A 14,436-nucleotide genomic window follows, 5' to 3' on the forward strand; every position below is an offset into this window, starting at 1 on the left:
CATCAATCGCCAAGCATCATCTGTCTCTGTCCCAAATGTGTGCCAAAACGCCAAGAATGCCGCACAGCAGCCGAGTTCAGGCAGTTCCTTTATGTTAGCTGGATTTTTAGCCCATTGGCATGTTGGCTAGCGTTATCTAACCAGAACCATTCACGATATGAGCAAAGAAAGTGGATTAGAGACACTTTGTAGTTATATCAGCAGTTACAGGCTGTAGCTCATCTGCTGAGGAAAATTTCATCAGCCCCCCTTTAACTATCCATCATTGGAAAGTGACCCCCAAAGGACTACCACTGACCAGATATTATTTGGGTTTTTGATTTTACTCTGTGTAAAAGCTTCAGCAACACCACCTTCCCTGACACACACACACACACACACACACACACACACACACACACACACACTACTGGTGTGCTGTGAATGGACCCACATAATATCTGGCCAGTGGTGGTCTTGTACTGGTCCCTTTCTATTGATAAATGGAGGTCTTTTAAGAGCTGGGCTTCAGTCTGTAAATAAACCTAGTGCACCTATACAGTAGGTACAAGGTAGGTGGACATGTGTGCATGTGAATAAAGGGCCCTTCTGCAAATGTTTTCAAACACATCTCAGTTAGGTAAAAAGTACAGTTGTTTTTGCATGAAAATACATTTTGAATGTGGTTGTCTCCTTATGATTGAAATTGCCTCCATCTTCTCTTGACTTTATACTGTTTCCACCGTCTGCCAATGTGGTGACATCTGGATAATTCATAAAAGATATCTAATTATTAATAATGTTAAAGAAATAACAGCTTAACTTATACATAAAACCTTACTTTACTTCTTAAAAATGTACTTTAGAAAATTTAAACATAACGTTGAAATAACTTGTTCATTCTGTAGTAACTGTCACTTGACAATATGTAAAAAATGCCAAAACCTCAGTACTTTCATTTTTCATAATAATGATGTGAAGTATTGTTTATGATTTGGTCTTTTGGTGAATCGTAGAGCTAAATACACACATGTATATATGATAAATCTTAAAAAGGATATAAAGTTTTATATTCATTAAAATACATTCTCAGGCAAAAGGCCCATTTTTTGTTGCTTTTGAAAAGGAGATGGAACATTATGTAAAAAATTAAGGCCCTCTTTAACAAAAAGAGCTATTAGAACTGTCAAAGCATGCATGTACTTTAAGATTTTAGTACTGTTATGTACATCCCCCTAGCTAATGTAGTCATGCATGTGTACACATGCATGTGTAGGTGGTTGGGTAGTGTAGTGGTTACCAGCTCTGCCTTTTACACTGTAGACTGGGGTTCAATCCCCACCTGGGCAAACACCCTACACTATACCAATAAGAGTCCTTGGGCAAGACTCCTAGCACCGCTTTGGCCTACCTATGTAAAATGATCAAATTGTAAGTCGCTCTCGATAAGCGCGCCAGCCAAATGCCATAAATGTAAAATAAATATGTACACTGTTATATGTGTATTTTTTTATATACATATGATGTTGTGAAATTTTAACTGTTTGCCAACACACATTCTTATTCATCCAATCTTCTGCCTGTATATTAATCACTTGGTTGACATCCGTATCTTCAGTTGTGGCTGGTACTGTGGAGCCAAAACAGTTATGCTGTTATATCACCTTGATAAGAGGATTGACTCATACATTTATTTGCACTCTTTGGTAACTGAATGAAATGAACTGAAAACCTATTTCTGAGATTTTTCTGAGAATTATGTGTGCTGGTGCTTTATCTGAAGTAGCTTGACTAATGATCTTGTGCTTGCTGTAATATACACAGACCACAAGATGTCACTATTTCAATACTCTGAGGCTTCAATGCATTTTCCAGCACAATCAGAGAAAAGCCTCAAAGCTTCATCTCTAAATAACATGCTGCTCCAATTCTTTCTTTTTTTCTGATTACCTCATACATGGGACCTCCAGTGCAATATACTCTTGTACATATACTTATTTAAAAATTATTTGTCTGCTGACATACATATGTTTACATTGCACTACACTTTGTACTACATTGTACTTTGTACTACATTGTATTACTTGTATTACTGATCTGCTCTGAGCCAAGGCAACAAAATTGCGTTCTAATGCACACTGTACGGTGTTAATTTGAATGACAAAGTCTAAACACCATCCAGATGTCAAGTTAGGCTAAGTAAAAAGAACTGTAGTAATTAACGAGAGCTATCTAGCTACATCAGCGATCCCATGCTGGTTGTAAATTAACAGTAGAAGCAATGAAATTTCCTACAAAACTACACATAATCTAGACCTACACAAACCTCCATCAATGTAAGCCTACAGCAGTTTCCAGTGGTGGACAGGACCCTGAGCTGCAACCCCTAAAGCTCATTAGATTACAATAGCCAAGTTTCTGCCTGTTGTGGAGGTTTAGACCAAAAAGCTACTTGTGCCCAACTCCAAATTTCCCCCCAAATTTTGGTAAACTAGAAAATAGCAAAACAATGCAAAAAAATTAAATAAAAATACTCAGTGAAAGGCCTATTAGTTTATCTGGAAAAGACAGAACACATACAACTGAAAGTGTTTATGAACAAGGGCACTGTTATGATATAAAAGTGCCCTGTACTGTGAGATGGCCTACCTTGGCTGAATCACTGTGTCTTTGTATTCTTTGAGCCAGAGACATGAATGGGCTAGAGAAACCGAGGGGTAGCATCCCAAAACTACAGGCACAAAAGGGGGCAACGGACAGAGAAGGTGCTCTTTTCAGAGGGGTGGATGCAGGCAAGAACTGCCATCCACAAAAAATGGCACTCTACTAACTTATTTTCTTTTTACTTTGTTTTTATTTGTTGTATTTGAACTTACAGTAGTAACTCAAGAGAAACTATAGTGATCCTGTGACAGTAATAAGCCTTCCGTCCCATCCTAACTCTAACTCAATCACTCCATTGTAAATGTAAAACAGGCTTAATATTTAACAATAACAAAGTTTTATTATTTATTTGAAGATTAATCATTTAGCTATGAATACATGTCTGTATTTGAAACTGCTGAAACAGTTTTTTTATTATTCATCTCTGGCTGAGGGCAGATTGTTAATAGCAACTTACAACTGGATGTATGAATGAATTAAGAACCATGTGTCACTGTGTTTGCACACTGTGAAACTAGACCTCTGCATTTATGCAGTGAAACACCCACATACATGCACACTAGGGGACAGTGGCACACTTGCCCAGAGCAGTGGGCAGCCCTATCCACAAAACTTGGGGAGCAACTGGGGATTAGGTGCCTTGCTCAAGGGCACTTCAGTCATGGACTGTCAGCTGAGGGGATCGAACCAGCAACCTTCCGGTCACAGGGCTAGTTCCCTAACCTCCAGCCCACGACTGCCCCCAGAGTAGGGTGTCCCCAAGCATGTTCAGGACATAACCACTGCACCATCAGGACACAAACAAATTTGCATAATTCAGGCTTCAGACTGTACTGTATATTTTTGCACATACATATTTTGTCATTCTTTTTTACACTGTAACATACTTTACAAAAACTGAAATTTATGTATTTACAGTCAAGTTGTCCATTTGACATTAAAACAAACCTTTTTTGTATAAATTTGAGAGTGACAAAGTTATTCAGCCTCTCATGTTGCTATGGTATGTGTTCCGACAGTTATGTACACCTCTTTCCTAGTCCAGGTTGATCTGCAAGCAGGGACATTCAAGACTTTAAACAGTTTTACGCTTTGAAACATAACTTATGAAATTGAATTAAATGTATAAAAATGCATTTAAAAAATTAACAATTGATCTGGAAGAAATTACTCTGACTTCTTCTTAAAATGTTGAGGAGTTTATTCATTTTGCCAAAGGATGTTTTTCATAGTACTGCAGACTAACCTGTTTGTCATGGCTGGTTGGAATCGTAGCTCCGCGAAGCTCAGCTGAGGCTAATTCCAGTGTCTGAACTGTGAATAACAGCAAAGTTGTCAGAAATCCTCTCAGAGGCAGTGGCTTCTGGCATCTAATAGAAAGTCAAACGATTTCAATACATCAGAAAAAAATTCAAAAACAGTGTATTGAAATGATGCATGTGTTTTTAGCAGTGTTAAAAATCCAAGCGTGACTTCAGATGGTATGATAAAAGTCAGTCGTTGCTTAATCATCAACTCTTTATCTACATGAAATGCTGATTAACATTTTATTTCTACCATTTTAACTTTGCAGTCACTTTATTAACTAGATGACGCAAGATAGCTAATCCAGCTAAGGCCTAGTAGAGCAGCAGGACCAGGTCATGGGCCTTTTCATTCCTGTTTCATCCATTTGTTGAAATAATGTCTGTTTTTTTGCCAGGTTTTGTCTTTAAGCAGTGACATCACTGTTGTACTAGATTACCATCACTGAAATGAATAGTCCTGTTCTAACACGTTCTTACTGTCTACTTCTCCTTTAAACCTTTCCTCGTCACCAAAACTGATGTTTTACCTGGGATGAAAATGAACATTAACTGATCAAAAGTAAACACTTTTTCTGGGAAACAAATTAAATATTAACCCTCTATTTCACAATGTTGCCTCAGGGCAACAAAACAATTGTCCTCGATTTACAAAGACATGATGCATATTTAATTACAATGAAATGGTTAGTAGTGAATAGAGCAGTGTAAATAAACCATCAGAAAGCTTGTACTTGGTCACATTATCTTCTGGTGGGCATTTTAGTCTCCTTTCTGGCATGGTGCAGCTTGTGGATGACACCGGTTGCTCGCATCATTTTTCACCCATCCATAAATGACTGTGTAAGAAATTGTAAAATTGCGTGCACCATAAAATAGAATTGTCTCCATTTTTAAGCATTTTAACAGGTTATGCCATGTAAAATCTTGATCCATGCACCTCTTATTTTGATTCTGAAACCCCTCTAAGAGTTTCTGTACAGCAACCCTACTGTTGATAGTGATGGCCATGTGTGTTGACAGTTTGAAGAAGCTGTATTATTAATGTATCTGAGAACTTCCTTATTTATTTTCAAACATTATCAGAGAAACTCATTATAATATTGAAATTGCATTAACAGCAAGGAAGCATATTTAACTTGGATACCTCTTTAAAAATATATGAAATGTAATTTACTGTGCACTGTATTTTGAGTGAATATTAAGTGAAAGAAAGTCACATTTCCAAATAAGTCTGCAGCACCTCCACTGTCCACTAGCTGTCAGTGTTTCCCATTCTTCCATTATAATGCACAGGGTTCTCCACAATCACAGTCAGGAACCATGGCTTTAGGCAAATTCAGCTTATGTTGCAATCTGCTAGGAAATGTATTGCACTATGTGGCAGGATGTTGTCAAAGACTGATAAGCAAAAATGGTAGATGAAAAACAGCTTTACTTGTAAGTTGTGTAGAGATCCAGTGCTTTGGCTAGACTCCAGCCCTGAAGTGAGGACAGTATTTGACAAGTTTTCAGTAATGTCACTGATGGAAGATGAAGGCTGTTTCCTCCTGATAAGAAACAAAAACTTTGAGCAAACCATGGCTATTAGAGCTAGGCCCTCAGTTTGGGCCTTAAAAGTTCAAATCAAACATCAGGAAAAAACAAATCATCAGGAAAAACCAAAAACATTAGGAAAAAACCCACTTCAGCGATAATTTACTTGGGACATTTCTGCTGGTGTCCCTTTAGGACTAGTAGTTTGCTATCACTAAGCTAATGGCAATTTGCATGAACAATTTCTGACAATGCTAAAATTGGCTGCTTGTTCAAAGTTGATGTTTCATCTTATACAGTAATAGTTTGAAGCATTTAGGTACCAGAATGTAACTGCTGCAGTGGAAAAACAGAAAATTTGTTTTAGCACCAGAATGTAACAGATTGTACCCAGTTAGCAAAGTGTGTCACATTATTGGCTTTCCTCTGGCCCAATTGTGGCTGGGTAAGTAAGTAAGTATGTAAAACTTTATTTATATAGCACTTTTCCAGAGTGACTCACAAAGTGCTTTACAAAATACTTACAAATAAAATACAAGTTAATTAAGATCATTATGATCATATACTCAAATAAGTAATACACACAGTTTAAATACTCAAGTGCACACCGACTTATAAAGCACATTGATCAAAAGTTGTTAAAAGCAAGAGAATAAAAATAAGTCTTTAAACGTTTTTTAAAAACCTCCGTCGATTCAGAGAGTCTGACATCAGTAGGAAGATTATTCCACAATTTTGGTGTATAAACTGCAAAAGCCCGGTCCCCCTTTGATTTTAAGTTAGTACATGGAATAGTTAATAACCCCTGATTTGAAGACCTTAAAGCTCTCGCACTATGAAGAGGATGGTAGAGCTCAGTCATGTATGCTGGAACCTTGTCCTCAGCCCATATCCGGCCCATATACTTTAAAGCAAGAAGAATTAAAGGATGTGGCCAACCACTGTAAAATGAGAACATCTAATGGATGTGGCCTAGATTTGTTTCCTATATGGCACATAGCTATGTTCGGTCATTGTGCATAATCGTTCGGGCCGGATATGGGGTGATCTAATAAAAATTGGCATGTGGCATGCAACACTTGACCCGGATGTGAGCCGAGCCGAGTCCAGGCTGATGAGATTCAGGCTTGATGTGCAGCATTCGATGATTTTTGTTATCTGAGAGTGCTTTTTCAAGTGAATTACTTCCCTTAATGCTCTTTTCCACTTATCTTATATTTAAATATTAACTGCTGGATTGTCCATTTAAAAATAATGAATTTGTCTGGGAAAACTAATCAAATGAGGCGAGCATTGGCTGCTTTTTTTAACTTCAGTAATGGGCCACTTATGACAGACTTAGGCCAAAAGTACTGAGGTGTAAATCAAGCCAGCACAGATCTGCTGTAACTTCTTTGCAAGCCATACACAGCTGTCCAACCTCTGGCCCAGTTCTGATCTAACACTTGTAAATGAAAGCCAAAATTGGCTCAGGACTGTCTACTAGATGTCAGCATGTTAGAACTTCTCTTCAGCTTTTGAAGTTCTAACCAATGCAAGAGCTGGCTTAACTATATCTACCTAGATCCCACAGAGAAAACAATTCTCAATTGGATCATTTTTCACTGGATATTTCAAGAACTTAACAATGAAGCATGAGCAGCACTGGAAAACAGAGTTTAAACATGTATTTTTGGTTCCTGGTACTTAGGCATTCCTTCAGGACTCCCCTCTGTCTGTGTGCATTAATTTGTCTCATAAGGGTCTTATCTTGCTGTGGTTGTTGGTGGTTTAACTGTCAAAATTAAAGCTTTCCTCTTTGAGATAGAGGAGAAAACCAAGCTGCTTCAGATCTGAAAACATCCACAGGTGATTCTGTCCATCCTTCCACTGTGAGAAGATGACTCAACAGCATGGGTCTGAAAGGATATGTTGCTGCCAAGAAGCCCATAATGACAAAAGGAGTGGACAAAAAATATTTGCAAATCAAAGAAGCTGCTGGTGTTTTCAAAACCATGGACTGATCACCCCAGAATCCAGACCTCAGCATCATTTAATGTGTTTGGGATTTCTAAGAATCAGAATCAGAAAATGCAACCAACTTCTAAGACTGAACTTTGGAGGTGTGGAAAAATATCCCTGCAGATTTCTTTGAAAAACTGACAGCAACCCTTCCAAAAAACTGGAAGCTGTAATAAAGGTAAATAGTGAACACACTAAATACTGAGTAATACTGATATGATATTGAGTTATTGAGGCTTCTGTGTACTTTTTGATTATGTTTCTTGATTTTCCTTGGGGCCAAAAATGAATAACTAAAGAATAACTAAATAAATGAAGGTCTCTGACTTTTTCACAGTACTATATTTCAACTTTCAGTTCGAATCACTTACCTCTTTATAAGGTACAAGAGGGCGACTGTTACAATGCCTGCAAATAACAGTGCTCCCAGTGCTGCTCGCACAAACAGCAAGTGATCAGGATCTTTGGAATCTGAGAGAGTGAAGAATCTCGTGACTCATTATTCATTTATACGTACATAAAATACTATGAAGTACTCATAATATGTAAGATTATACAAGATTATGATATACAAGATTATGAGATTGAAATATTGAAGTGCTGGCCCAAATACCAGTCTAGAAAATATAGTACCCATCTATTCAGAAGCAAGTCATGGTTTGTTTATTTTCTTGCTAAACCTTAGCCTTAGAGTCTTACCTTGTACTCTTATAGTGATCACTGTAGAGTTTTGCGATCCCAGAGCATTTTGAGCCAGGCAGAAGTACTGTCCACTGTCCCCAGGACCGACAACTGGGACAGTGTAATTATGACCCCATCCTATCTGAAACACATCTGTTCCATTCATTTTAAACAAGGAGTATGTTCTGGCCGGCGGTTTAGCGCTGCTCTCGCAGATCAGCGTCAATGTATTTCCATTATGAATAAGTCTTGCCGAATGTGCAGTGAGAGAAACATTCCTGGGACTGTCTGTGGAGAGAAACATGCTATTCATATAAACATCATATTCTTACAACTCTGCCTGCTGAATGTTCACAGAAGCGCATCAGTCAAAAGCCAAGACACGCCTAACTGAATATGTATTTTTCATAATCCTAAATACATTTTGATCTAAAGGCCTATGCTTAAATGCAAATGACAATTAGACATGCTGAAGTTGATGGAACTTGTAGTTACTTTATTCAGGCAGAGGAGAAAAAAATCAACTACGGTTTCTGTTTCTCTGTTTCTGGCAGTAGTATGTCAGAATTTTGACTTAGTATGTCTTTCGACACACTATGTTGAGATAGTGACTTAGTTTCCCAAGATGTTGACATTTTGTCTTAAAATAATGATGAGGTATTTAAAGATGATTATTTATGTCAAAGTAAGTCATTGTGTTTTTTTCAAAATGACTTATTATTTCAAAATACATACTTTCTTGAAATATAATAACTGTAATATATATATACATACACACCTATAACATTATGACCACCTCCTTGTTTCTACGCTCATTGTCCATTTTATCAGCTCCACTTACTGTATAGCTGCACTTTGTAGTTCTACAGTTACAGACTGTAGTCCATCTGTTTCTCTGCGTACTTTGTTAGCCACCTTTTACCCTGTTCTTCAGTGGTCAGGATCCCTGCTCTGTGAGGGTCCATGGGGGTCCTGACCACTGAAGAACAGGGTAAAAGGGGCTAACAGGGTATCAGAGAAACAGATGGACTACAGTCTGTAACTGTAGAACTACAAAGTGCAGCTATACAGTAAGTGGAGCTGATAAAATGGACAATGAGCATAGAAACAATGCCTGATCGGTGTGGGTGTGGGTGTGTGTATATAATATTTACATGCAATATTTATTTACATATTTGGGACAATAGATAAGCTTAATTTTTTAAGTAAAAAAATATTAGCGCTCAGACAATATTCCTAAATTTGACTTAGTTTTATGTATGACATATTTGATAATGTGTATTTGATCTATACAAACTGAATATTGGCATACATATATTAAAAGAAGTCTGTGTTCTGCGTACAAATTTCAGCACCCCCACCTTCCCACACCTCTAGTCAGCACACGTGCTAACTGGTACGTAGTCTCAGTGCTAGCCACATTTGCATTTTTAGCTGAACTACTCCTTTAGCTGCTGATACACTGTATAGATAGTAAGGTCATACATCTCACGTCGAGCAGAAAATGAGGTGCTGTTGAGATGGCGCTGTAATTTAGGCCACAGGCATAGTTGCCAAAGTCACTGGGAGAGACTGGGTTGAATCTGAGTTCCCACAATTTGATCAGAGGAAGTGGGACCCCATCCTTAAACCAGGTGATTTGTTCTCCTGAGGGGGTGCAGTTTTCAGTCTCACAGGTCAAATTCACCCTGTCCCCTTCCTGGATGAAGCCGTCCATCCTGTTGGAAATCAGTCTCACTCTAAAGGGTAGAACTAATGTAAATGTAATTAGTAGAAGGTTCTGAATAAAGGAGTTTCCTGCTGTGGTTCAAAGGGACTTTTGCAGCATGAATATGCATTGTGGCTCCACTTAGAATGCACCATACATGTTACATAGCAAAATAAATAATACGTGCTGTGTTTACCTGCTACATTTAAGTATGTTCCTTCTGAGCCTGCCTGTCCTGTATAAAAGCAGAAGTAGTATTTCCCCACGTCGCTCTCGGAAACATTGTGCAGTCTAAGGGTGCAGTTGTTGTCTTCATTAGCCAACTCCGTTCTTCTTCTGTATGATAAATCTACCTGCTCAGGGTCCGAGTGGTAAACAGGTTTTATGTGCTTTGGTTCTTGTTTGATCCACTTGAGGATTTTGACCCTGTAGTCAGCTGGGTAGTTGTATGTGCAGCCAAAATCCACAGAAGAACCTTTAAATACGCAGTATTGTTCGGATTTGTACCAAACTGCCCACTCCCTGGAGGCCACAGCTGAAAGTACATCATGTGTGTTACATTACAAACACTAAAAATTACATTATAAAAGTAAGGATTGTTTAAAGTGATGCCATACAGTCTTAACAAAAAGGGTTCTGTATAGTTACCAAAAAAGGTTCTGTAACAGCAGCAGAACCCTTCTTGATGCTATATAGAACCATTCTTTAAAGACAATACAGTATACAAAAGTTTGAACACCACAGTCAAATTATATGCTTTGTTTATGTTTTTAAGTGAAAATAACACATCCTTTACAGGGTAGTTAAATGTGCCATTATCCTGCAAATATTAGTGCACACGTTCTGGCTATTTGCTGAGTTTAACATATTGGGAAGAAAAACAAAATATAAAATATGTCAATTGTGTGTGGCACCCAAACTTTGGCATAAAGCAGTATACAACAGGTTTTCCATCATATAACCCTAAAAAGAACAACTTAAACATTTAAACCATTGCTTTTACTAAAGAACCCCTGAAGAACACCCTTTTTAAAACAATGGTTACTCAAAGAACAATGAACACTAAAAGAACTACTTTAGCGCATGAAGCATTTGCTGACAGGTCTTTATGTTGGGAACATTGGCGGAAATTTTTCATGATTATAACTATTTTCAAAAAAGGATCTATTTGGCACCAAACAGTTTTTACGTATTTACATGGAAACGCTTAATATACTTAATGGGTTCCATGCACACTCTTAAAAAACAATGGGTTCCTCAACATTTCTAGATTTTTTTAACATGTGAAGGTTTACAATCTCATTTTCCTTGAAGAGCTACACACAATCAATGACTGCAAAAAAATCCAACTCGCTGAAGGTTAGGCAAATGGAGAAAATACAGCTGGCCCAACTTTCCTGGCGGTTTAACTGACTCAACAACCTACACTGAGTTTAAGAGTCTCAGAGCAGTCACGCTGCGCCAATTGACAATTTAAAACTTTCTATAAGCACTGAACTACATAAAAGTGCATATCAAAGCCAATGTACAAATCTACACAGTCTATTTGGTTTATATTCTAAGGTTACATTATCTGTAGCTGAACTAAGTTGATTTTCTTATAGTAGGTTGGCCATTAGCTAGATAACGCTAGCTAACCCTGCTAACATGAGGAGTCTGAGTGAGCTCGGGAGATTCTACCCGTACTGAGGCAAATTCCACCTGTATTGAGGAAAATCCCATCTGTATTGAGGCAGATTCTACCCGTATTGAGATACGAGCCGCGGCGGATCGAGCGGTAAACAGGTTTTTTGTGCTTTGGTTCTTTTTTGATCCACTTGAGGATTTTGACCCCGTAGCCAGCTGGGTAGTCGTATGTGCAGCCAAAATCCACAGAAGAACCTTTAAATACGCAGTATAGTTTGGATTTGTACCAAACTGCCCACTCCCTGGAGGCCACAGCTTAAATTACATCATGTGTGATACATTATAAACACTAAAAAGTTATATAAATAAAAGTGTTTTTCATATAGTAGGCTGGCCATTAGCTAGATAACGCTAGCTAGCTAACATGCAAGCTAAAAAAAAAAAGTATCATTTATGCTAACCCTGCTAACATGAGGAGTCTGCGCGAGCTCGGGAGATTCTACCCGTACTGAGGCAAATCCCACCCGTATTGAGGCATATTCTACCCGTATTGAGGTACGGGCCGTCACCAACGCTCCACCGCAGAGGCGGGAAGCTCGCGCTTGGAGCAGCTTCTGGAAACTTCGGAAGGCGTCAAAACGCGGCCGGTAAGTAAATGCCTGGTTTATTAGACCAGCTAACCTGTTAGCACAAGCTCAGCTAATGTTAGCAGGTAAGTTAATAGCTCTGCTACAAGACCCACTCATACACACACACACACACACACACACATTTTTTAAAGCCGCTTCTTCCTCAGAGTCACGGGGCTGGTGCTGGAGCCTAACCCAGCGGTCATCGGGCGGAAGGCAGGATACACCCTGGACAGGTCGCCAGTCCATCGCAGGGCAAGACCCGCTCAGTTATGGCTAATTCACGCTAAACCACGACGAATAAACTCGTCGAGTGACTGGTTTTGGAGTGATGGAGAAGGTTCTGCATGTCTGGGCTTGTTGCTTTTTAGTACATTTTGTTATACGTCAGTATAACAAAGAGTTTACTAAAGTTGAGTGAACTAGGGAAAAAAATGTGGAAATTCTGTAAGATTTTTTTTTGCTGCACAACGTTTTACATTGTAGAGAAGGATGTTTTTGCCATTCTTTATATATATATATATATATATATATATATATATATATGTGTGTGTGTGTGTGTGTGTGTGTGTGTGTGTGTGTGTGTGTGTGTGTGTGGTGTGTGTGTGTGTGTGTGTAACTGATGCCTTTATTAAATAAGCCTTGCAGAAAAAAGAAAAAAACTCCACTGATTAAAAAAAAAAAATCTGCATAATTAAATGGTTGACAAGTCAACAAACTCATTCAGAGCGGTTTGGGGTGAAATACTCTGTTCTAGAGAAACTCACAGTCAAAACTGTTCACAGTGGTGCTGATAGGAACCTGACGTTGGAGTAGTTTAATGCCTCTAAAAGCTCCCTCGTGAAAGTTACTGTATGAAATGGTTATAAATACATTTATTATTTTACCATCATTAACATTACATAAATAGAAGACACATGTAGGATCACTGGTAGTTTTGGTTAGTAAATAAAAATCACATTTGTGGTGTAGACATCATGACTCCTGGTTCCTTTCATCGCCACTGTGATATAGTAGTCACTAAGCTTCTCTACAGATGAACCACTTCACATCAAACCACTCTATATGACGGTTTACATCCCAACCTATGAATTATGCAAAAAATTGGTGGACTTCTCCTTTAAGGGTACAGAGACATTTTTAGCTTCCTAAAACCTTTCAATGGATGCAAAAACAAATTTGAAAGAGTCTTTAGAGCAGATGTTCTCAAACCAGTCCTCAGGGACCCCCAGATGGTGCAAATTTTCACTCCAGCATACTTTGAACACAAAGTGGACCATCTGGGGGGTCTCTGAGGACTAGTTTGAGAACCACTGCTTTAGTGGCTCCTCCACTAGGCAGCTTTTATTTTAAGATTGTGATGCTGAAAAAAGGTTTGAAGAACCCTCTTTTTCATCAGCAGAACCCTTTTTTCCACTATAGAGAACAAATTGTAAAAGCTTTGCTAATGAATAGAGTGAATGAATTCTCCATCATAGAGAAGAATGTTTCTCTATGCCATTTAATGCTATTGCCTTTACAGAAGAACCCTTTTAGAGTTCTTTTTCAGGTTTAGAGTTATATGTATATACTCAGGTTCCTCTTCTATTTGATCAGATCTGGAAAATAGTGAACCAAAAGTTTTCTGTCTTTCAACATGTTTTGCTGACTTTCTAAATGAAAATAAGTTAGCACATGTTCTACAGGGAACAAACTCAAATATGGCATGTATTTCTGCAAATTTGAGTTCACAATTTCTAATTATTTGAGTTTGACAGGCTGGAAAAAGAACTAAAATGCGTAAATGAATAAACATAAAATGTGCCATAACTTTTGTACAGGCCCCATTTTATGTTTTGTTTTCTTTCAGCATGATAAATTGTGCATTAAAATGTGGAGAATTGAGCAGCACCACCCACATTTTTTTACAAGACTGTATTAGAGATTCAAATTCAATCATTGCATGTACCATAATGACTGTTTCCTCCAGTAAGTATGTAATGTATGTAATGTTGAATCTAAACAAACATTTGAAATAGTCTGAATAAGTATATACATGGACAGCACTGGACTATTAAAGTACTAAAAGTCCTCACCTGTTCGAGTGAACTGCATCAGGATGCATAAATTTAACAAATGGATCTGTTTTACAAGCATTTTAACACTGTTGTCTCCTCTAAGTTACTGTTAGTGTCTCTTCTTATGACGGTCTGAACATATTTACACAAACAAGGCCATTAAACAAGGTCTTTTTTGCAAAATGAAGAAATAGGAAGTCATTGTGCCATTTGGGGACGGTCAATAATGGTCTATTGTATTAGTGTGAAAG

General features: G+C 38.0%; 1 protein-coding gene across 3 annotated transcripts; it reads right to left on the minus strand.

Annotated features, from left to right (window-relative positions):
* Positions 1 to 3,350: 3,350 nt before the first annotated feature.
* cd22 (cd22 molecule) lies at positions 3,351 to 14,302 on the minus strand. 3 transcript variants are annotated; one of them, XR_001858326.2, is made up of 8 exons: positions 14,204 to 14,302; positions 10,070 to 10,408; positions 9,651 to 9,917; positions 8,184 to 8,453; positions 7,856 to 7,955; positions 5,386 to 5,497; positions 3,890 to 3,957; positions 3,351 to 3,694 (listed from the first exon to the last, which is right to left on the minus strand). XR_001858326.2 is itself a non-coding variant. In XM_017708777.2 (8 exons), the coding sequence occupies exons 1-7, from the start codon at positions 14,262 to 14,264 to the stop codon at positions 3,930 to 3,932; spliced, it is 1,233 nt and encodes a 410-aa protein (XP_017564266.1). In that variant the 5' UTR covers positions 14,265 to 14,302; the 3' UTR covers positions 3,351 to 3,694; positions 3,890 to 3,929. The 3 variants fall into 3 exon arrangements, 2 of the variants coding, with proteins under 2 accessions (XP_017564266.1, XP_017564267.1); XM_017708777.2 differs by having other exon boundaries at positions 3,890 to 4,013; XM_017708778.2 differs by lacking the exon at positions 9,651 to 9,917 and having other exon boundaries at positions 3,890 to 4,013.
* Between the last annotated feature and the right edge of the window lie 134 nt (positions 14,303 to 14,436).

The sequence above is a fragment of the Pygocentrus nattereri genome, chromosome 24 (genome assembly GCF_015220715.1).
Source record: "Pygocentrus nattereri isolate fPygNat1 chromosome 24, fPygNat1.pri, whole genome shotgun sequence".
NCBI classification, from domain to species: Eukaryota; Metazoa; Chordata; class Actinopteri; order Characiformes; family Serrasalmidae; genus Pygocentrus; species Pygocentrus nattereri.

Excerpts from the sequence above, each read along its gene's own strand:
- cd22 (XM_017708777.2), bottom strand. The coding sequence starts at position 14,264 with ATGCTTGTAAAACAGATCCATTTGTTAAATTTATGCATCCTGATGCAG. Across the intron at positions 8,454-9,650 it reads TTTTCTGCTCGACGTGAGAT|ACAGTCCCAGGAATGTTTCT; the intron begins GTATGACCTTAC and ends TTCTCTCCACAG. Across the intron at positions 4,014-5,385 it reads GATCTCTACACAACTTACAA|ATGCCAGAAGCCACTGCCTC; the intron begins GTAAAGCTGTTT and ends ACTTTCTATTAG.